This window comes from Chlorocebus sabaeus, chromosome 22 (genome assembly GCF_047675955.1).
Source record: "Chlorocebus sabaeus isolate Y175 chromosome 22, mChlSab1.0.hap1, whole genome shotgun sequence".
Lineage (NCBI taxonomy): Eukaryota > Metazoa > Chordata > Mammalia > Primates > Cercopithecidae > Chlorocebus > Chlorocebus sabaeus.
In genome coordinates, this window is record NC_132925.1 from 81,111,970 (window position 1) to 81,136,010 (window position 24,041).

At 51.3% G+C, this 24,041-nt stretch overlaps 1 protein-coding gene across 1 annotated transcript; it reads left to right on the plus strand.

The window, feature by feature from the left end:
* The first annotated feature begins 1,442 nt into the window (after window positions 1-1,442).
* Window positions 1,443-23,725, plus strand: FAM3D (FAM3 metabolism regulating signaling molecule D). The gene is made up of 9 exons (XM_073009627.1): window positions 1,443-1,455; window positions 3,232-3,339; window positions 7,255-7,278; window positions 10,959-11,076; window positions 12,859-12,917; window positions 16,425-16,475; window positions 20,533-20,617; window positions 21,336-21,462; window positions 23,370-23,725. Exons 1-9 carry the CDS (start codon window positions 1,443-1,445, stop codon window positions 23,457-23,459), a joined length of 675 nt encoding a protein of 224 aa, XP_072865728.1. The 3' UTR covers window positions 23,460-23,725.
* The last annotated feature ends 316 nt before the right edge of the window (window positions 23,726-24,041 follow it).

Genomic DNA, 24,041 nt, shown 5'->3' on the forward strand with positions numbered 1-24,041 from the left:
TGGGAGGACTGTTACAATTCACAAGAGGAGGTGTGGTTTTGTAGTTGCTGCTGTTGTTATTGTTGCTTAAACATTAATGACTGGTCCAGACAGAGCACCTCTCAGTGTACATACGGGAGGGCCAAGGAGGCTAACAGACTTGCCCAAGGTTAAAGAGGGTGTTGGGGGCTGTGCCAGGCGTGAGCCCAGTCTCCTGTCTCAGGTCTCAGCCTTTGGCCGTTGAACTTTGGAGACCATGTCTGTTGAGATGGATTTTTAGGATAAAGATTCTGGGGTAGGAGGGGCAGGAAGAGTGTGGGAGAGGTCATCACAGTCAGAGAAGGTTACCTGCTGCCTTGGAGCTGGTGTGGGAAGTCTGGGACCAAAGACCTAATGTCCTCTAAGTCTCCACAGACCTCCTGGGGGTTTCAAAGCTGCAAATTACTGGTAACTGCTCAGCACCTAGAGGGTGACACAGGGGGAGGTGGAGAGAAGGATGACCCTGCTCTGCTCAGAACTGAATAAGGGAGGAAACATTGGTTTCAACCCTCCTCTGAGATAAAAATTCTCGGCAGTGAGACCCCAGTAGGGTGGAGGAAGGGGGTGTCAGGGAGTGACAGAAGCTGGAAACCTGCATCCACATTCTGGCTGTCACCCTTGCAAGCTGAATAACCCTGGGCTTAGCCATGGTGAGTCTTGCTTACTCATTCCTAACATGGGGGTTGTGAGGATTAAAGAGATAATGCATAGATGGCACCTGGCACAAAGTCACCTGTAATATGTGAGTTGTGATTACTGTATATTTTGGTACAATAAACAAAGATCGCTTGGGCTTCTGCTCCCTGATGGTTTCACTGCAGCTAGCTAGCTCAACCTCGCTGGCTGGCTGGTAGGAAGGAAGGAAGGGAAGGAGGGCCAAACAGATGGATGAAAGGATAGATGGACAGGTAGATAGAGGATAGGTAGATGGATGGAAAAATGAATGGATAGAGGATGGATGGATGGATGAATGGATGGATGAATGGATGGATGGATGGATGGATGGATGGATGGATGGATGGATAAATCAACTGATGGATTGTCGGATGGATGGGTGAACAGATGGATGAACAAATCGATAGATGGATAAGTGAATAAATCAAATATTCCAAAAGACAGTGGCTTACCAGACTACACCTTCCTCTATTTTCTGCACTTCAAAAAAACATGGCGAATTGAATATAAAATTACAGGGACAAGAGTGAAGGAGAGGTGGAGGCAGACAGAAAAAGAGGAAAGTTGCCCTCTTGTTCATATGGCAGGTGGTGAGGAACCCAACTGAAAGAATTATGATCTCCCCAGGTAGAGGTCCCTGTCCCTCATCTTCAGACCTGGTCACTTGCAGACCTGATGCCAGTTGCCAACTGGATTTTCTTCTCTCCATAGGTGGAAGCTGACCCCAAGCCACCCTTCACCTGGACAGGATGAGAGTGTCAGGTAGGCTCTGAAATTGGTTTTGGAGGCATTTTTCTGTCAGCTGTGTCCACCCATTCTGGGCTCACAGTGATTTGGCTGTATCTGTTCTCAAATGGTCAGGCTCAAATTCCAGGAGGAAAGCAATCCAGGGGAGCCTGGAGGAGTAGAAGAGGTAACTTCCTGTCTCTAGGCTGAAGGGCAGGAGGAACTTCTGCACAGAGGCCCCACCTGGCTGGGGTCATTGAGAGTGCCCATGTTGGAAACCCTTGGCCTGGTTGGAAATTAGAGACAAAAATATTTACCTCGAGGAGGGCTATTCTAGAATTTTTACACCATAGGGCTGGGCACAAGGGAGGCAAAGGCCTTCTAGTCCACACTTTCATACTGTAACCCCTTCTGTACAGAGAGGGAAACTGAGGCAGCAAACAGGAAATGCACCTGCCTCATTTACATTCCAGAACAGCTGTAAGGAGTCAGGAGCACAGAGTTTTGAAGTCAGCTTACTTCTCTGGGTTTAAACCCCACTTTTGACACTTACCAGCCAAGTGACAGTGGGGAAGTGACCGCCTCTCAGTTTCCTCGTAAGTAAAATGGGAAAAATCAATAGTATCCAGCACACAGGGTTACTCAGAGAATGAACTGAGATAATGTATTCAAAAGTTGCTCACATGGTGCCTGGCACAAAAGTGAGTTCTGTGTGAACATGAGCTGATACCCAAGAGGAATTCTGGGTGCCTGGAGCCATGCTGTGCCATTGAAGACCACGTACCGACAGACCTGCATCCCACCCCACAGGACCCAGCGGGCCTCCTCCCCAGCCTGTGTAGTCAGAGACTAGTTCAAGGCTCTAGAGCTGAATTCAGGGCTGAGGAGCAGGGGAGATGCCGAGAGGAAGGTCAGAGGGAGGGGGGCCACAGCTGGCCCTGCGCCTCGAGGGTCACAGCAGAATGGGTGGGCCTGATTCAGAAGGTAGCAGCGATGTGAAATGGAGCCTGCTTTCTGGTCCCTGTAAAGAAAGGGAGCTGCAGGTGGCTCATCCCCATGTGTGGCATTGTTCCCCAATCACATAGGGGAATCAGAAAGCAATCTGGCTGTGAGGCAGGGATCAGAGAGCTGTGGCTTGTCTGGAAGCTGCACAGCAAGTCCAGTGTGCAGTTATTTGTGGAGGCCTTGAGGGAGAATTGATGGAAACTGTGGGGGGCAGCCCCAACCCCAAGCCACCTGGAGCCTGCCTACTCTTGACAACTACAGTGTCCCTGCCAATAAGTTCAGGGGCAAGGGTGTTACCATGTCTGCTCTGTGCCTGAGGGACTCCAGCTCAGAGAGGCTGAGCTCCTGCTCAGAGTCACACAGCACTGCTGGCTGCCGTGAGCACTGGTGACAGCCTTCTTTACTCCTGTTCCAGAGCTCCCCTCCCAGAGTCCAGCCCTCCCACTGCAGTTCTCAGGCCTTCCCTTAAGGGGCTATAGAAAGGTCCAGAATGCTGGCCTCATTGCTAGAGATTCTTTCTCTCTCTGGAGGGCTAAGTGGAGCCCAGGCAGGTACATTTTTAACTTTTTCTCCCAGGGGACCCACTTGGGTAAATGTTGCCACATGACCTGGCAGCACAATCTCACCATCTGGCCACTGGACAAATTCACACATGGTCTTACCACATGGTCCCATGGTCTGGTCCCCACTGTGGATGTGGCCTGAGCCTATAGCATGGGGTCTGTGCAGTTCGGGAAGAACTCACACGTGGTCTTGCGATGTGGTCTTGGCTCTGTGGTCTCCTGGCAGCATCCCCTTGCTCGGCAGGTGTGCTTCGCCTCCTGGCCCTCATCTTTGCCATAATCACGACATGGATCTTTGTTCGAAGTTACATGAGCTTCAGCACGAAAACCATCCGTCTGCCACGCTGGTGGGGTGAGTGGGGCTCAATGCTGGGGGCAGGAACTGCAGACCATGCCTGGAGGATGAAGACATATTCTTCCCTCCATCCCTAGGTGACCCTGGAGACATGACAAGCTGTGCCACCTTTGGGACCCCAGCCATTGCAGGGAGAGGGGGCACCCCCAGGCTGCCAGGAAGGGTGGAGTCCATGGGGAACAGAGGTGCATTGCAAGGCCCTGGGCAACACATGTGCCCACATCAAGGACCACTTAGAAAAGGTGACCCCAAGAAGGAAGGAAAGAAAGGAAGAAGAACAGAGGGAGGAAGAACAGAAGGAAGGGAGGCGGGAGGAAGGGAAGAAAGAAAATCATGTATTGAGTGTCTTCACCTGCACCTGCTACTCCCTCTTCCTGTATCTCTTCATGCAGATCCCCCCCCACCTGCCACCCACCCTCCCGCCTGGTTCCTTCTCTGCCTTCCAGTCTCAGCTAAGGTTGCACCCCTTCCTCCTAGTTTAGCTTCTCTCATGTCAGGCTTTTTCCATCAGAACACCATCATTATCTGTCATTATGGTTTTTATGTTTCGTTGTTTGTTGCCTGTCTCCACACCCTAGAATGTGAGCTTCCTGAAGACAAGGATTTTATGTTGTGTGCATTCACCTCTCTAAGTGCCTGGCACAGAGCAGATGCCTAGTAAACATTTGATGAGTGAAAAAAAAAAAAAAAAACAGGTGGATGGATGGATGGATGGATGGATGGATAAATGGGTGGGTGGATGGATGGGTAGAATGAGTAGATGTATGGATGGGTAGATGGAGAGATGGATGGACGGATGGATGGATGGATGGATGGATGGATGGATGGATGGATAGATGGATGGATGAGTGAAGAATGACTGAGTGGGTGGGTGGATAGATAAATAGATGGTTGGATGGGTAGATGGAGGGATGAGTAGATGGACAGATGAATGGGCAAATGGGGAGATGGGTGAATGAATGGGTGGGTGGAGAATGGATGAGTGGGTGGGTGCATGTGTGAATGGCTAGATGGATAGATGGAAAGATAAGCAGATGGATGGGTTGGGGGAGAAGGGATGAGTGGGTAGATGGATGGGTGGATGGGTAGATGGAGGGAAGGGTGGATGGATGGACGAGTGGCTGGAGAAGGGATGAGTGAGTAGATGGATGGGTGGATGGCAACATAGGTTGTGGGTAGACAGGTGAATGAATGAATGGATGTACAGGTGGAAGGATGCTGGATGCTAGCTGCTTTACATGCATAGTCTCATTTAACCTGCACAAATGTCCCACAGAGTGATCTATGGCATGGTTGTGGAATGGACTCAAGCACAATCCTTGATGTGGTTTCATGTGTGTTCTGAGAAAACAGAAGCTTGAGGAGACTTAAAAACTCACCCAAGTTCCTCTTGGAGATATTAGAACAAGAACAGGAACCCAGGTCTTCCAGATTCAAATCCTTTCTGATCAAAGGAAGAAGTGAAGGGAAGGGATTTATATCTCTGGATTCGTCCCGCTTGAAGACCAAGAACCACCTACACTGACATCTTCACAAACATCAGTGACCCAGGCCTCTCCCAGCTTCCTAAGGCAGCAAGTAAACCAGTCACTCCATCTTGAACATGACTCCACAGTGGAGTGTCTGTGATCCCTTACCTTGTGTGCTTCTTGTCAAGCATGTTCCACAGCCCATGTTGAGATGATTTATAAGTTTATATAGATGCTTGGTGGCCACCATGTCCCCACCACCTCCCCAGGATCGCTGTTTTTACAAACTAGACAGTGATGTGGCTGCATTAATGGCCTCAAAGGTGAGGGGCCCAGGTCAGTGTAGGAGGCTCAGGGGTGTCCTCTAGAGAAGAGAGCCCCAGCCCGAGGTGGGAAAGGGGTAGTAATTGAAAAGAGACCCAGTAATTATTTGTCTGTCAGTATCCAACTACTTGGGGTTTGACAAGTCAACACCTCCAACCAACCATCATCAAGTGACTGCTGGGTTTTAAACTCTGTGTTCAGCCCCAGAGACCCTGAATGAGGAACAGGTAGCCCTGCTCATGGTCTGAGTCAGAGAAACAGACTTGATTACAGCATGTAGAAAAGTGAAAGTGCATTAACATGATGCAGAGTCTCGAGAAATGTTTACAGTAGCAGGAAATGTAACCAGTGGGAAAGAAGGCCAGTAAGAACCATTTGTGTTTCAGCACTGAAGGGGGTAATTTTCATTTACTTCAGAGATTCCTAACGTGGGTGCACATACCCTCATTTTATTATTTAATGCACTGATATAGAAGCACATATATTACTATAGCACAAATTTGATTTTTGTTTTTACAAAATATATTGATATACAATTGGTTTCCAATTTATTTTACTTTATGCATTTAATAACACAGTCTGTTGGAGTATAAAGTGATAAGTGTCTCAAGGGAAGTGAGAATAACTTTATTCTGAGGGGAGTTCATGGCTTTTCCAAACCACTAAAAGGAATCATGGCACAGAAACCAGATTAAGAACCCCTGTGCCTGGAAAGTTAGACAGGGTTATTTCAGATGAGAGTGACCAACTCAGCTCTAACTGGCTTCAACAAAACATGTCTTGATGGTCCACTACGGGCATCTTGTGACTTCAGGTGTGGCTGAATCCAGGAGTCTCCTGTGAAGGTCCCAAAGCCGGTCTCTCTTCTTTCTACATCCCTGGGCTCTGCTTGTTGCTACTTGACCTCAACAGGTTAGGGCCTCATTCCATGGGCAGCTTTCTCTCTAAGGCAGGCATGATGGTTTCTCTCCTGATGCTCATCTTCTCGCCTGGCTGAAAAAGCACGTTCTCTCTCTCTCTCTCAACCTCTCTCTCTCTCTCTCTCTCTCTCTCTCTCTCCCCTCTCTCCCCCACACAGCTACATATCAACATAGGGAAGTAGGGAAGGGCTCTGTCTCCAGAGGAATGTAATACTATGATTGACCCAGCTTGGGTCTCATGCCACTCCTGGGGCCTTGGAGGCAAGGGGTAGGGACATTTCCAGATGGACAGCCCCTGAGAACCAAGTGGAAAGTGTGTAAGTGTTGGGGGGTTCCCCCATAAAAGGAGAGCTTCTTCCCCTAGCATTTCTGCTTCCTCTGGAGGTCCCGTCCTCCAGACATCACTGCTGGCATGGTGGGAGATACGATGTAGAACCAACAAAACAACTAGGACGTGGTATAAGATGTCACGAAGTGGCCAAGGGCCCTACAGTGAGTGCAGACAGTATGCAGTGCGGACAGTCAGGAAAGAGACACCCCAATACGGGCCAAACACCCACAGCAGCACAACTGTACCCTTCACTGGGACCCAGGGGCCAGGCACTGGGCTCGGCCCTCACAGAGTGATCTCACTGGGCCCCCTCCACAGCCCCTTGAGGGTGGCTGTCATCACATGTGCCATCTTCATGTGCCATCAAAGAAACTGAGGCCCAGGGAGGTTAAATGTGTCATGCAGTCATATACTAGGAACTAGGGCACAAATTCCAGTGGGTCTCAAACAGTCCAGCTTCTTTTGAACCAAGGGAGAGTCGTGTGTGTCTTGTACATGTGTATATGCACACACATGCGTATGTATGTCTGCATGTGTGTGTACACATGTCTGTATGTGCACACGTGTGTCTGTATATGTGTGCATGTCTGTGTCTGTATGCATACATGAGTGTCACGTATATCTGCATGCATGTGTGTGCATGTGTATGTGTGTGTGCATGTGTGTACACATGTGTATCTGTGTATATGTGTGCTGTGTGTGTATGTATGTGTGTGAAGGGGTGACAGTGGCAAGGGACTTTTAGTTCATTTCAACAGTGCCAATTTAAAGCCCCTTCTTCCCACTCCCCAGCCCCTAGCCCCCAACCTCCCTCCTGCAGGGGGGTCCGAAGTGCTTTTCCTCTAACCAGATTCTGTCTTCTCTCCAGAACCACCATCCACCAAGGAGAACCGTGAGTATCTGTGCAGCTCCACACCTCCCCCAAACTCATCCACTCACCCCCTGCTCCCATTTGCCCTAGGGCAAGAAGGCCCAGGGCCCCTGCTACTAACCCTGCAGGTTCCCAAGAAACCTGGGCTTCCAGATTCTTCCCAGTCCTCTCCTTCCATGACCTAATGGTGCCTTCTAAAGTCCCTAAGCCCTGTGGTAGGGGTGGCCTCCTCTCAGCCATTCAGACTGTAGGGACACAGTTCAACTCTGCCCCTTCTTCAGTTCCCCTGCTGCAGTCTGGACCGCACCCTGTCCCTGCCCATCTCCTGCCCCCAACAACCCCACACAGCTGGGAGCCCAAGGGCCAGGGATGAACTCCTTAACCCTATTGCAGTGACCCCAGGCTTGGCTCAGGATTCCTGCTGCAAAGTGCCAGAGACCATGTCAGGCACTACAGGGGCCCCAGAGACAAACAGAAGGGGCGCTGATTGTCTGTTGGGGTGGAAATGTTAGACCTGCCAAGAGAAGTGGAGAAAGTGCTCTGGGTTCCAGGAGGGGCACCCCCTTCTAATGGGAGGATCAGGGAAGGCTTCTGGGAGGAGGTGTCCTCTCTGCAAAGGCCTAGAGGCAAGAATGCTCCAGTGGAGGCCTTGGCTAGAGTCAGGACAAGGAAGGGAGGGAGAGCTGTGATTATGGCAGTAGTAACATTGATTGAGTGCCTATTATGTGCCAGACACTGGATTCAGAACTTCACAGGCATCTTATGCAATCCTACATACAACCTTATGTTGGTGCTATAATGAGCCCCTTTTGTAGATAAGGAAACTAAGACACTGAGAAGTGAAATCTCTTGGCCAAGGTCACATAGCTATAAGTGGTGAGGCAGGAGTCAAACCCCCTCCACCATCTAGTCCCAAGCCCACCCCCTCAACCCCTCTTTGCAAGAGGCAATACCTCCAGGCCCTCTCCATTTCCTTCTCAACATGGTGGTGACTCTGAAGAGGGCTGTGGCTCCTAAAATAGGATTTTACCTGACTAAGAAGGACATGGGTGCCCCAGTACACTGCAAGGTTACAGAAGGCAAAGACAATATGAAGCAACACAAATCATTCACCCTACACCCTTAACCCTAGCTCCCTGAAGCCTCGTCAGTCATATTCTGAAGTGAACACAGAGTGTCACAGCATCTTGTTGCTATCAAATGCTTAGACATCACCTGCTGGGGGGATGGCAAATTCAAGCACACATGCTGCTTTCCACCCTGCCTGTTCCCATAGCAGACATCTCCAATCGATCCCAGCATTCTTTCCCTCCAAGCCCATAGGCAGACTTGAGAACTTTATCATTAAGCCTTTAACAGGAGGTCCACATTGACATTTAAGAGGAAACCTGTTTGACAACCCTGATCTAAACCAACTCCCTGATTTCACAGTTGGCAAAGATAAAGGGAGCAATTTCTGGCAAGCCACAAAGCAGATTAATGAAAGAGCAGCCTATTTCCTGAATGCACCCCTGCCCTAGTGCTCTTGGTAGCACACCAGCTCCATGCCCTGAGCAACAGCACAAGGGTTCCCAGGGGTCTCAGGGATTGAGGCAGCTGATGGGAGCGGCCTTCTATGCCAGAACCCAGAGAGCAAATCTCCTGCCTCCCAGAGGTTGAGGCCCCCTTGGCCTTATCTCCCTTCATCCAGCAGCATGACCGTGAAGGCTGGATGGTCAGAAAATCAATGCTGGAAAAGCCTGCTTAAGCCTGCCTGTTGACATCAGGTTTATCAGACTTAGCTGCAATTGATTAGGCTCTGGGCAAACTCCAGAAGTGGTCCCCAGGGCTGGGAATGATCTCCCTGCATAGGTGAGACTCTCTGGATGAGGGGGTGAACGTGGCTGGAGGTGGGATCCCAAGGCTGTAGGAGACCAGGAGCCATGCCCTGGCTTCCCTCCCCAGCATCGCTCCTCAGCCAATCCCAAAGGTGGAGGCTGGGCACCTTTCATAGGGATCCTGCGAAGAAGGAGGAGAAGGGGAGTTGGTCCACCCCCAGTCCGGCCCTCTCTCCCCTAAGCCACAGGCTTGGATACCCACTCTCTCCTGAACAGCCCTTCACAGATGCCTCTGCCCCCTACCCACTCTCTGGGTGACAATGTCATGGTTTGAGTTCAGTCCCACCCATCAGGTGTGTGTGCTGAAACCAGGAGAGGGGAAACCCCAAACAAGCATTTCCTCTCAGATTCTCAGGGTTGCCTGCTCAGTGAAGGGAAACCAAGCCAGCAGGGTTCCCTGGTGTGGGCTGCATTTGCTCCTAGAAGGGGCACCTTTACCTGCAAGCCTGGCACAAGTGGGTTGTGCCCCTCCAGAGGGGTGCATTTTCCTGATTCACCTAAAAGCTCCTTATAGACCAGGGAAAGCCCTGGAAACCACATGGTCCCTTCCAGCCTCAGGTGCAGCCTGGCCCAAATGTTGTATGTATTATGCAATGAAGACTATCCAGTGCCTACTATGTGCCAGGCACAGGAGTTTTCAGGATGAGTCAATAAGATAATAAACACAAAGTCCTAGCCCCAGCGCCTTGCATGTAGCAAGGTCTTGGCGTCTGCAAGCTTCCTTAAGGAGCCTGCAGCTTTGCTCCAAAGCACACACTGGCAGACCTTGGCCAGACGCCTGGCACAGGGGCTGGGGAGGGAAAGGCTGCCCAACCCCCGATTTCCCTTAGCAGGTCAACATTCTCCAAATCCATGTTTACCCAATCCTCCCTAATGCTGCCTTCCAAACTGTCAGCTGGTGCTAAAAAGCACACATTAGGATGAATTAGAACATGCCAGGCTGCAAGGGCAGATGTCATCCCAGCTCTCAAAGAGCACATTGAGGGCTCAGCCGCTCAGCCACATCTCTAGGTACCACCAGCATCTCTCCTCAGGCATGGACCTCCCCAATTTACCCTGTGAAGGCTGCATGGAGAAGATGTAGGTCTTAGGAACAGCCAACATCACCAGAGGTGCCACTTAGTGAGTACCCAGTGGGCTCCCAACATCGTGTTGAGCTCCCAGTGGAAGAATTGGAACCCTCTGCCTGTTCTCTGTTGTATCCCAGCGTCAGGCACTTAGTAGATGCTCAGGAAATGAGTGATAAATGAATGAATGATGAGAAGAAGAATAGCCAGTGTGTACTGAGCATTAAACCACACTCATGTATTCCTCACAAGAACCCAGTGGGGAGGCACAACAGATATCCCATTTTGCAGATAAAGTGGGGTGCGAGGAGGTTGAGAACTTGCCCAAGGGAACCTGGCTAGAGAGAGGTGCTCCCACCCATCCCACCAGAGTCCCTGGGAGTTCTCAACAGGGGCCTCTGGGGACTCAGAAGGCTGCCGTGGCCCAAATGAGAGGTTCTCAGAAGAGTCCCTTCATCATGGTGACTCAGGTTTACTCTAGTTACGTTTACTGAGGGTGTCCTGCTAGGGCTGCAGCTGTGATGGAAAGCCCAAAAATTAATTCTGGGCTGGTCCTGTGTGCTTTGGTGGGGGCCGCGTTGGAGGCACCATGGAGCACAGAAGGGCGTATCTCCCAGACTTTGCTGTCAGCGAAGGCTCCCCCAGAAAGAGGCTCTGAGCTTCGTCCCAAGCTGCACCCTGGCCCTAGCCCTGGCCCTCCCCTCCCCAAGCACTTCCCAAGCTGCTGCCCACCAAAACTGGTCTCTTTCCTTCCCAGAGGTTGTAAAGTACAAGTGTGGCCTCATCAAGCCCTGCCCAGCCAACCACTTTGCATTTAAAATCTACAGCGGGGCAGCCAACGTCGTGGGCCCTTCTATGTGCTTTGAAGGCCACATGTAAGTACCTAAGGGGCAACTATGTTTCTTTTATTTTATTTCATTCATTCATTCATTAAAAACTGCAGAGGCTGCAGGGGCTGGCCTGTGAGACCAGCCCACAGCTTCCCTTTCACTCTGGGTGTGTGAGGCACAAATACAATAATTGAAACAGTTCCCACATCCGCCAGCACCTTGCCTGGTGCTTCAGAGCATCTCTCATTCATTCCCCCGACATCCTGGGAGGTGGAGCTATTACTCCTGTTGTAAAGATGAGGACAGTGGGGTGCAGACAGGGTCACCTGCCCCGTGGCAGGGCCAGGATTTGACCTCAAGTCTAACAGCCAAGTTGCTGGGCTTCCCATGAAAGGAGATGCCTGCAGAGAAGGTTCAAGATCCTGACTCAGGCATCAAAGCCCGGATATAGCAGGCACCAGGGCTTCCACCCAAGTACAAGAGAAAGGCTGTTTACCCATCATCCAACTAAGACAGTAAAGGCCCTGGGACGGCAAGTGCATCCTACGAAAGAACTCAGGGACGGGTGTTTAAACCAGTATTCTGAACCTAACCACAGTCTGTTTAGGCAAAACAAGGAACTGATGGGTTCAAATACCTAAAAGACCAGGGGTGGTAGGCAAGCTTCAGGACCAGCTGGATCCAGGGATTCGAACAATGTCATCAGGGTTGTCTCTCATCCCATCTTCAGCTCTACCCTCCTCTGTCTAATAGCTTTGCTTTTTTTTTTTCTACTTGCAAGGGATTCCTCCATGTGGTTAAAGAGAGAGACTGCCAACTGGTTTGACATATTAGCCCAGCTTAGCACCCTAATGGAAAAAGAGCCTTCCTGTCTAAATTATCCCTGCAAAAGTCCCAAGCCTGTGTTTCATTGACTGGCCTGGGTCACATGACCAAGCCTAGCCCAGTGTATTCGTCCGTTTTCAGGCTGCTGATAAAGGTATACCCGAGACTCAGTAATTTATACAGGAAAAAGAATTTAATGGACTCACAGTTCCATGTGGCAGGAGAAGCCCTACAATCATGGTGGAAGGCAAAGGGGGAGCAATGACATCTTACAAGGATGGCAGCAGGCAAGAGAAAGAGCTTGTGCTATTATGGTTTTCTATAAAACCATCAGATCTCGTGAGACTTACTCACTGTCACAAGAACAGCACGGGAAAGACCTGCCCCCATGATTCAGTCACCTCCCACTGGGTCCCTCCCACAACACGTGGGAGTTCAAGATGAGATTTGGGTGGGGACACAGCCAAACCGTATCAGCCAGTAACTGTAGCTGGGGATGTAAGATGCTCTGCTTGTCCAAGCCTGGGAGAGAGAGGTCAATCCCCGGAACCACCTGGCCTGTGCGTGGAGAAAGACAGTTCTCCCACCACACATCCGGAGACACGGGTGTGGATGCTGGGCCAGCAGGAACACAGCTGGGCCACGTGGGGACTCAGACACCCCAGGATGGTGGCAGCCTTCTGGGTTCTGCCTCCTACCAGCAGCCAGGCCTCACAGCCTACAGGTGGGCTGGCCCCGCCTCCAACACCTCAGAGGCCCAGGCAGGGACCTCCCCTCTTCTCTGAGCAGGTTGTTCTGGTCCAACATACCTTGAGAAACTCTTTAGAGAATCCAGCCTACCACTAGTTTTCAGGAGAAAACAGATGGCCCCACTTATTCCATGTGTTTCCCAACACTTCTGCATTGCTTATGTGGGTCCTTGCAGAGCTCCCCAGCTGGGAGAGCAGAGTGTTCATTCCACGCTCGGGACCGACTGTCATATTTCTTCTTCATTGTCTTCAGGATCATGAGTCCTGTGAAAAACAACGTGGGCAGAGGCCTAAACATCGCCCTGGTGAATGGTGAGTTGCAGATCCATCCCCCAGACAGTTTCCACCCAGCACCAGGGAGGGTAGGGGGCAGCGGCATATTCATTCAACCAACATTGGCTCAGCTCCTACCTCATAGCAGGAACGCCCGTAGAGCTCAGGAGGGGAAGCGTGGCTGGCCTGGGGGAACAGAAGTTCTCAAAGACCCACAGAGCTGTAGAACCACAGAGCTAGCCAGGCCCCTGCCACATGCTGCTATCTCAGGAGGACACACTTCTCCTATGGAACATAGGTGAAACATGACCCCATCCTCAAAGCCACTCTGCTTAAACCAACACACATGAGGATGTGGGGACAACCAATGACAGTGCAAGATCACGTGCTGAGTATACACCTTCATTCATTCATTCATTCATTCAACAAATACAGGCAGCAGCTACTGTGGGCCAGGCCCTGTACAGGACACTGGGGGTCAGCCAAGAACTAGAAAGGCCCTGGCTTCACAGCCTCCGTAGGTATCCGTGAAGCTCACAAACAATCTCAATGTGGTGAGCCTCTCTGGAGGGGCAGGAAGCACAGCTATGGGAGCTAGGATGCAGAGCAGCGGACAGACCCAGGGTGGTTCAGGGGCGGCTTCCAGCTGGAGGTGATAGCCAGCTGAGGTCTGAAGGATTGTGGGCACTGGCCAGGAGAAAATTGGGGGAGGCTCCTTCCAGGCAGGGGCAACACAGTGCAGGGAGAGGAGGGAAAGGGAAGGAGAGAGGTTTGCCGGGCAACATGGAGAGGCAGGGCTGGGGAGAGAAGCAAGGCCAGAGGATGAGGAGCTAGCAAGCCTGCTAAGAAGTGTGATTGGAAGCCGAGAGCAGTAGGGAGCCACGGAACGGCTTTGAGCAGGGTGGGAGGGGCCGGGCCTGCATTCCGGAAACCTCCCTCCAGCTTGGAGTTGTGGGGGCTGGAGGCAGGGAGACCACAAGGGAATCCATGGCCTTGATAACCCTGCATCTCCTGCAGGACACACACTTAAACAGGAGGCCAGAGGGCCACCAAGCCTGAAGTAGGGACACGTTTCAGGAGGGAGTGGACTTACAGGGTCAGGTAAGGACCCAGTGGTCTGGCCCCAGCCAAGACCTCCTCTCTGCCTCTGTTCTTAGAAAACAAGGCCCATTCCCTGGCTGTAAGGGCCACTTCTGGGACAAAGGTCAGGGCAGGATGGGGAAAGGGTGTAAGGGATGCTCAGGGAGGAACTTGTTGAGCTTGTGGGTGGCAGGACCACATGAGCACACTTAGGAAGGAACAGGGTAAGATGGGAGCCCCGGCCTTGCCAGCTTCAAGCCCCTGCAATTTACTCCAGAGAAAGCCTTTTCTCACTCTGCCAAGAAACCCTGCTGCGTCAGGGGAGAAGTCGGGGCCTGGAGCAGTGATGGGGCTGTTCCTGGATAGACAGGAGTCAGAAGACAGCCCTGGCCAACTTCCTAGGAGCCCAGGAAGGGCCAGGGCAGGGAGAGGCAGGAGGCTGAGTGGAGCCGTTCCTCTGCAGGTTTGAGGAGGGCCCAGGCCTGTTCCACTCCAGCCTCAGTGAAGTGGCTGCAGGGATGGTGGCTCCCTCCTGCAGGAAGGGTGTGCCCAGGCTGGTCTCAGAGCACTCTTGCGTGCACGCCAGACCCCAGAAGGCTGTAGGAGCCTCAGCTTACATCAACACTCCCATCCATCTGCCCTCACCCCACAGTGGGGGCGGGCAGGAAATGGCGCAGGCTGCAGCTGACCTGGCTGAAACCTGCTGACTTTCTCCCCTAAATGGGTCCCACCTGAGAAAAGCCTTTTGCATATTCTCCAATGAGATGGCCCCAGACTAGGCCTCTTTCCCTGCCTCTCACAAAGCCGAAAGGATGAAAATAACCATCGATGGCAATAAGAACTAGCATTTACTGGGCACTCACTGTGCTTTTTCATTTAACCCCATCACTGTGCTAGGCTGGAGCTATGCTCAACATCCCCATTTCCCAGGTGAGAAACCGAGGCTCAAAGAGGTTAGGTAGGCTGGGTGCAGTGGCTCATGCCTGTAATCCCAGCACTTTGAGAGGCTGAGGTGGGTGGATCACTTGAGCTCAGGAGTTCAAGACCAGTCTGAGTAATAGTGAATCACCCCCCACCACCACCAATCCGCCCCTTCTCTACAAAAAATTTAAAAATTAGCTGGGTGTGGTGGCACACACCTGTAGTCCCAGCTACTCAGGAGGCTGAGGTGGGAGGATTGCTTGAGCCTGGGAGGTGGAGGCTGCAGTCAGCCAAGCTCACACCACTGCACTCCAGCCTGGGCAACAGAGAGAGACCCTGTCAAAAAAAAAAAAAAAAAAAGAGGTTAAGCAACTTGTCCAAGGTCACACAGCCTATAAAACCACCTACATTTGAACCTGGATCGAGTTAACTCCAGGTCTTAATTATTCACCTGAACGACCTCCCTAGACTAGAAATGTCTCAACCATGTATACAGCACCTACTGTATATGTGCATGCTGTGTATGCCACATGTGGGGAAGCCCAACAAATCATCCTCATCTATACGACCAAGAACAACACAAGGATTGCTAAAGATCGAGTAGTCTTTAACCTTCAGTGGCGCAGAGATTCCTCAGGATCTTCAAGCTATGCTGGCCTCGGCCTCCACCCCCACCACTCTCCCATTGCAGAAACATTCACGAGCGCATGCGATCACAAAAGCAGCTCTATAGGTTCATAGACTCCTTCTAAGGGCCCCAGGTAAATCATTCCATGGACACTACGTGGTTCCTGGAGAATCCTGGAGGGGCTGCTAAGTGAGCCTGCTCGCGCCGCCTGGACTGCGCCTCTCCCTAGACCCGGTCCCCACCCTCCTCCGTAAGCCTTGGAGCTGCCATCCCCTCTGCAACACCTCCATCTAGTGGCACAGAGTGCAAACTGTAACGTTCCTCCCGAAGACCCGGTCCCCTGGAGGGTTTGGCCTTCGGATGCCTCCTCCCACAAAATCCACAAACGCAATCCGGGTTACTGGACCCTGAGAAACTGAGTACTGCTTAGCCCAATACAAATCCCTTTGCCTTCGAGAGGTGGAGGACTCCAGTTGTAGGTTTTCTATATAGGTGGAAATAATGATGACGACTATCATTTTGATTTTGATTTTGCAGCTAAAATTCATTTTGTATGACTACTATTAATATTTTAAATGTATCTCCTTTAGTTCCCACAACCCACTGTACAGATGCAAAAATTGAGGTCAAAATGCTAAGTCCTGAGTTAGAAAGTGGTAGGACAGAACACAGACTCAGACTGAGTAGACTCAGTTCGATTCCAGAGGCGCCCTTAGCCATTACATTCTTGAACCTCTCAGATGAGCCCAGCCATCCCTGGACACCTGCTTTAGTCCTGCATGCTCTTTATAGGACCTGATTTCATTATATTCTTGTTCTGTTTTTAGATCTTAAACTACAGATTAGCCATTTTCAGCAGAACGACAGGCAGAACGACACGCGTTACAGGGGATAATCATTCTCCTCTTAACCTCTAGGAACCACAGGAGCTGTGCTGGGACAGAGGGCATTTGACATGTACTCTGGAGGTAGGTGCCTCTGCTGACACTGAAGTCACAGTGGGGGGGTGTGGTGCAGACAGCTGAGCCTCTTCGTGTGGCAAGGGACCTGGTGGCTCGAGGTACCTGGTGCTTCTTTCCACAGGAGGCACCCAGGAAGAGGTGCGGCGGGAGGTTGAGGGTGTCCTGCTGGTTTTGAAACTCCTTCTGGCCATCTCAGTTGGGATGTCCCAGACTCAGATCCTGAGACAGGGATTCAATTGCAATGCTTTATTTAAGAAGTGAGCTCAGGAAACGTCAGTAGGGGAGTAGGGAGCAGACAGCGACAGGAAGGAAGCCTGTGAAGAATGTGTCACTGAGCCTTTAACCAAAGTTGGAACCCTGGAGCCAGTGTGCAATACATGCCCCAGAGATCTCCCAGAGAATCAAGGGGACTGAGGTGCCCATGCCTCTAATTCCTTGGCATGCAATTCTGGCCTGCCCTGGGGGCAAAGTGAACTCTGGAGGCCAGAGAAGACCTTAAGGCAAAGCAATGTCAATGTTGATGTCACTGAAGTGCTGTGGATGAGGCCGCGTGACCCATCGGCCACATCCGCTAAAGCTCTGCTAGGTAAAGGTATTTTATTTCAAGGTTACAGGGATCTCTTGGGGACCCAAGGACAGGGCTCCTTTCTGGACCTGAGGCTCCGAGCTCTACACATCTTTCGGCAGATGCTTGTCTTCTCTCTGCACCCACGTACTTTGCAGGTTTTTCTGTGTACCTGGCTGCCCCTTATAGGAAGTCACTGCCCTCCTTGCTCTTAGCATGGGCGGATGAGACAGGGTACTGACCTAGCTGTGCTGAAATCCCGGGCATCTAAGTCCCCACCAGCAGCCTCCTCGCCAACCAGCCACCTATGGGCAGGGGTGGAACCCTGACCCCACATTCTCAAAAGCTTTCAAAATGCAGCAGAATCAGTTCCAGGCCATCTGCCACCCGTGCCGCCCAGCTGCTAACCCAGCCTTGCTCCAACACAGGAGGCTCAATGAGGAGTGAGAAAGCAGCAGGCAGCAGAGACCTGCGCCCTGCAGGGACTGGTTTTCATCAGAGGGGGTGTCAGAGCCCAGGTCAATGCAATTTCCCTTCTGTATCTCTGAGATCCCAGGGCATCTCTGTGCTCGGCCATCCTGGGATGTACAGCACGTGTGACCACGGACCCGGGAAAGCCCATCACAGAGCAGAAGGGGCCAAGCTGCTGCCAAACAGCTGCGATTCCCCTCTCCTAAATTCCCCTGTCTTTGTCTCAACCTCTAGGGAAAGCCCACCTTGTCTACACCCACCTACACACATGAGCCCAGGAGGGGAGGAAGTTACCAGGCAGCAGAAGGCAGGGAGCCCTCTTAGCTTCGCAAACAAAGGAAGAGGCTGAAATTTGGGAGGTGGGGAATGCTGGGGATGTGATGTGCAGAACAACTCTCAGAGATGGGCAGCTGGGACCCTGTCCTGGGCCCAGGGCTTCGTAAGACCCCACCCGGCCCTCCTCCATCTCCGTCCCAACTCATGGGTGAGGAGTCTGCAGAGCTAGGGGTGTGCTGACCTGGAGTCTGCATCAGGGCCCACGCAGGTCTCTTACCAGGTGTGCCCCACCCCCAGGCTTCAGACACTCCCCCAGGATGAAGGGCTGACTAGGGGCTGGCTGTTGCTTGACGGGAGGGTAGTGTGGATGGAGCTTGGATGGGCACACTAAAGTGCCCACGTGCAGTGTGCAAGGTCCCTCCCGGTACAGGATAGAGCTGAGGACAGGGGCAACAGGAGATGGGGACAGGCCAGGGGCTGAGGACCAGACATCCTTCCTGGAGTCCTACTGATGTTCAGCATGGCCTGGGGCCGGGTTTATGGAAAAGGTCCAGTCTCTGGAGTCAGAGACTTCCTGAGGCATGACCTGAAGCAAGTGGTGCCTCTTGAGCCTGTTTCTTCATCTGTAACAGAGACGCAGCTATAGTTTCCACTCCATAAAACTGATGTGAGGATTAGATGATAACCTAAAATAATTGGTGGAAGGGTGTCCAGCCTGACTGGTGGAGGGGTCCAGGCAAGCTGGTTTAGTCTTCTCCCTTCCCTCCTCTTCCCCTTCCCTCCCCTCTTCCCTCATTCCATCCAGATGACTCAGAAGCAAGGAGATCATCTGTCAGAATCAAAAGCAAAAAAAGTTTAAAGATGAAACTAAGCTTTAAAATGCCTTATTATAAACTTGAATGTAGCCATGACTGATGGGGACCCAGAAACAGAGGCATTGCGAGCAAGTAGCCCTTCCCTTCGGGAAACAAAAGGGGATGAAGGCTTTTTAAGTGAGGTGATCATTAGCAGAAGGCATGCTTTATGTTTTCCAAATACCCACTGTCCATCCTGACAAGCACCAGACCATACATCTGCAACAACACAAACTAATGGTGCTTTAAGAGCTCCCTCCTTTTGTCATAAAAGTTCAAGGGCCATTTCTTTAGAAGAGTGACTGTGGTGGTTGACCGGAAACCTCTGTCACTGAGCTGGCTGGCAGCTGGCCTTAGTTCGGAGAACGGCTTCTTCCCCAAGGTCCTAGGGGTCTGCAGTGGAATACTAATAATCAAGGCCAGCTTTGTGGGCCTATGACCTGGGGACAGGGCAGTCACATGGGCCCCATGCTTGGAAGAATCTCACACTTGGCTTGATGCCTGCCATCGTGGTCTTGAAATACTGAATAATTTTTCATTAAAAGGCCCTGCATTTTCATTCTGCACTGGATCCTGCAAATTATGCAGCCAATCCTGCTAATAATTTTTGGTTCCATTAGAGTATGCTTACTGTATGCCCAAAGTTATTGTCACATTTGCACTTTATAAAGATGCTATGAGCAGGGCTATTACTCATCCTCATTTGACAGATATAGTCTCTGCTTTAACCACTAGGTTGCTTGTTGCCAAACTTGAGCCCCCTCAAGTTGCACCATATCTAGAATAACATCTGCATTATTAGTATTTTCCTTTAAATTGGATCACTTTTTTTTTAACCTAAGTAAATATATATTAAAAGGAAACTATATTACTGCCTTAAGTAGAAAGCTATTATTACTTGTTATGCAGGAAAGGTGCCCATAAAAATAATCACAATGGAGGGCCCTGGGACAGTGGCTCACGCCTGTAATCCCAGCACTTTGGGAGGCTGAGATGGGCGGATCACCTGAGGTTGGGAGTTCGAGACAAGCCTGACCAACATGGAGAAACTCCAATTCTACTAAAAACACATAATTAGCCGGGCATGGTGGCACATACCTGTAATTCCAGCTACTCGGCAGGCTGAGGCAGGAGAATCACTTGAACCCAGGAGGCAGAGGTTGTGGTGAGCAGAGGGCACGCCTTTGCACTCCAACCTGGGCAACAAGTGCGAAACTCTGTGTCCAAATAATAATAATAATGGTAATAATCACCATGGAAACAAATCAGCCTCTTCACAGTGAGCTGGATGCTGATGCCTCCCCCAGGTGCTAAGCCTAGAGCTGCTCTCTGTTAGAGAGCTTGGCAAGTTAGGAAGGCATTAAAGACACACGCAGAGACTTGCTCCCTGACACAGCAGGAAAGTTGTATTAACAGTAGACTCAAGTTGTCTCCCAGGGATCTCAGCTGTCTGAGGCCACGTGCTATACCATCTAAAGCCAGCACAGATAATCTGGGCATTGTCCAGTGTAGAATGGGGTCTGGGGTATGCAAAGGACCCAGAGCACCTGAGAGATGATGACACTTGGTCCCTGAGGGGTAGGCACACAAGGGCCCTTCTCCGGTGGTGCTCATCCTCAACTGCAAATCAGAGTCACATGGGGAATTTCTAAACTCCAGCATCCAGAAGCCACCCCACATCACCTGGATGAGTCCCCCTCACTCTGCTCACTCTGCTCTCCCCTAGGACAGGGGCTACACGGAGCTCCACCTGGGATGCTCCTCCTCCTGGCTTCTGAGCTCAGCCCAGTGTCCACCGGGCCTAGCTGGCTCCTGCATCACAGGGCAGTAGACAAGCATGAGAATGACCAGGGCTCATTTCCCCTAAATCACCTGCACCTTTTCCTTCCTCCCCCAGATGTTAAGCACCTAGTGAAATTCCTTAAAGAAATTCCGGGGGGTGCACTTGTGCTGGTGGCCTCCTACGATGACCCGGGGACCAAGTAAGTAGAAAACTCTACCTGCCAGGCCACCCAGTGATGCAAGCTGAATACCTTCAAACGCTGCACACCCTTTTCTACTGTTTTGCCAGCTCCATTTTCTGGCAACTTATCTTGAGGAAATTATCAGACAAGTATGCAAAGCGATGTTCTAGGAGGTTGATCACAGCCTTCATTACCACAGTGGAAAACTGGAAACCCTCTCCCTGTCCAATAGTAACAGCTGACCGGCCACAGAAACTATGACATAAGGTGACATAGGATATGATATATGCACAAATGAAGATAGACTGCATCAAAAATGATGCTGCAGAAAGTATTTAAGGACATGGAAAATTGCCCACCCTCTAGTGCTAAGTGAGGGGCAAAAAACACTATATGGAAATATATACACTGATCACACCAAGGGGAGGAGGGGTGAGACTGTATTTCTTAGTTACTTCTTTGTGATCTTCCATATTTTCCAAATGAATGTGTATTGTGTTTGTAAACAGAGCAGTACTGTTTTGACACATCTCCAGCCCCACCTGAGGCCCTTCTAGAGAGGAAGTCTTGAAGCTCTTTACCCTGTCCTTCCTGAGTGCAGCCATGTTCTCTAGGCACCCCCAGGGCAGATGCTGAATGGGGAGAAGGGTGGGAACCTCTTCCCATGGGAATCCCACCATCTGATGCCCCTTTGACCCACCCCCGCATCCTGACCATCCTCTCTGGTCCTCTGCAGAATGAATGATGAAAGCAGGAAACTCTTCTCTGACTTGGGGAGTTCCTACGCAAAACAACTGGGCTTCCGGGACAGCTGGGTCTTCATAGGAACCAAAGGCCTCAGGGGTAAAAGCCCCTTTGAGCAGGTGGGTTCTGGGCCACAACCCGGCCCTATGAAGGATGGACGAGGAGCTGGGTGGTGGTAGGAAGGACAGTCACCCAGTCACCTCCCGAGGGCCTTAAAATTGGGAGGATTATGTGGGGAGAGGCCCTTGGTTGTCATTCACTCCAAAGGACAGGGTGGTCTGATTGGCCAGGAAGCCGCCTTGGCCATTTCACAAAAGCTGGGTCATACATAAATACGCAAGTATACAGGTAAGTACCAGAAAAGGAAGAGGGAAAAGGAGAAAAGAAGGATGATGGGGAAGTGAGACATGAAGGAAGGAGAAAGAAATGGAAATATGAAGCTGTGTGACAGGGAAGGGGAGCCTGGGGAAAGGAGCAGGATGCCTGTCCCCATCCCTTCAGCCTCCCTGGCTGGGCATGGAGAATACGGGGAGGGAAGTGAGAAGGCAGGGAGGAGGCCAATGCCATCATCAGACAAGAGACGCCAGAGCGGGCAGGTGCAGGGAACCATGTGCTGAGCTCTAGGAAGGGCACCACGATTGTGATTTCTTTCTTAAGCTAGAAAATGTGGTCTTGGTCTGTATGCACGTGTTTCTAAGAGGATGTATTCAGGTAACTAGAAATTGTCTGTGAAGAACTCAGGAGGCCGGTGGGCAGGGGCGGGGCGTGGCGTGGTTCCCAAATGTCCTGTGGGGGTGCTGCAGCGGGGCCCTGGCAAGAGGCCTGAGGCTGCCTGGGCAGGTGGTGCTGTTCTGCCCCGAAGCATGGGCTCCAGACCCAGAGGAACCGGCAAGACAGAGGAAGCATGGGAGTACAGGAAGCCCAGCACCAGCTTCAGCCACCTGCAACCAGCTGGCTGGGACCTGACGCCCAAAAATGAACCAAGCACCCTGATGGGACTAAGCCCATCTGTTCTTTGTCCCCACACTTGGGAAACTGGGTTTTAGACAGGTAGCATCTAGAATCTCTTTTTTAATTCCTGAGAGTCAGCCACAATGATTCCAATAGCAGATTTTGCCATTTACATTTTTTTCTTTCTTAAACTAAACCTGAGCATTTTAGACACAATCCTAAGTGATTTTATTCTTCTTACATACTTATTACTAGTATATGTATATTTTTTGAGACAGGGTCTCTCTCTGTCACTCAGGCTGGAGTGCACTGGCACAATCTCGGCTGACTGCAGCCTCGACCTCCTGGGCTCAAGCGATCCTCCCACCTCTGCCTCCTGAGTAGCTGGGACCACAGGCATGTGCCACCACACCCAGCTAATTTTTTTATGTTTTCTGGAGACAGGGTTTCCCATGTTGCCCAGGCTGGTCTTGAACTCCTACCCTCAAGTGACCCTCCTCCCTTACCCTCCCAAAGTACTGGGATGATAGGTGTGAGCCACTGCGCCCCACCCCTTATTATTAGTATTAATTAATATAATGTAGTGGTTTTGCCACTTACCAGCCAGTGACTATGGGCAGTGACCCTCTGGCCTCAGCTTCCCCATCTGTAGAATGGGATGTAAACAGTGCACACTCCTTAGGGCCACCGTGCAGATTAAATACATAAGGCACTGCAGAACAGCACCTGGCACACAGCAAGCGCTCAAGACGAGCTAGGAGTCTTCTTTTTACTGTTGCTATCATTATTGTTATTTGAGGTATCCTAGAGGGACACAGAGAATTTGAGGGGAGGGGCTAGATCTCTCCAACAACTGGTTACCCTTCAGGGCGTGAGAGCAGTAACTGGGCTCTGATCCCATCTCTGAGAACTTGAGCAAGTTGCATCCCCTCTCTGAGCCTCAGTTTCCCCATCTGTGAGTGGGTTAATAACATCCCACACTCCCATTTAGGTTTAGAACACAGTGCCCATGTGGGCATGAGTTCTAAACAGCCTCACTCAATGCCTATAATTTCTCTGTCTTCTCTCTCTCTAGTTCTTAAAGAACAGCCCAGACACAAACAAATATGAGGGATGGCCAGAGCTGCTGGAGATGGAGGGCTGCTTGCCCCCGAAGCCATTTTAGAGTGGCTGTGGCTCTTCCTGAGCCAGGGGCCTGAAGAAGCTCCTGCCTGACTTAGGAGTCGGAGCCCGGCAGGGACTGAGGAGGAGGAGCAGGGGGTGCCGCGTGGAAGTCACTGCCGGTCCTTGCATGCTGTGTCGCACTTTCCCTCCTCGGAAACAGAACCCTCCCACAGGGCATCCCACCCGGGAGACCAGCCACAGTGCATCCCACCCGGGAGACCAGCCTCAGGGGAGACCTTCTGGAACCAGCTGTCTGTGGAGAGAACAGGGTGCTTTCATCAGGGACTGCTGGCAGCCGGTCCTGAGGAAGGACCGACTGCCCTGACTTGAGCCCAATTAAATTTTATTTTTGCTGGTTTTGAATGAACTTTCTGACCACTCCAGTGGCCACGTTTCTCCCTGGGATTGAACTGCTCCAGACTCAGCATGGGCCACGGGTTCAGACAGGTCGGTGACAGCTTCAGGCTCCCCCTTAGGCAGCTGTGAGGGAGCTGTGTTTCTGGGATTTCCCATGGGCCTGAGAGAATCCTCAGTTCCTGCATAACGTGTGGGATGGACGGGAACAGAGGGAGCCGGGGACAGG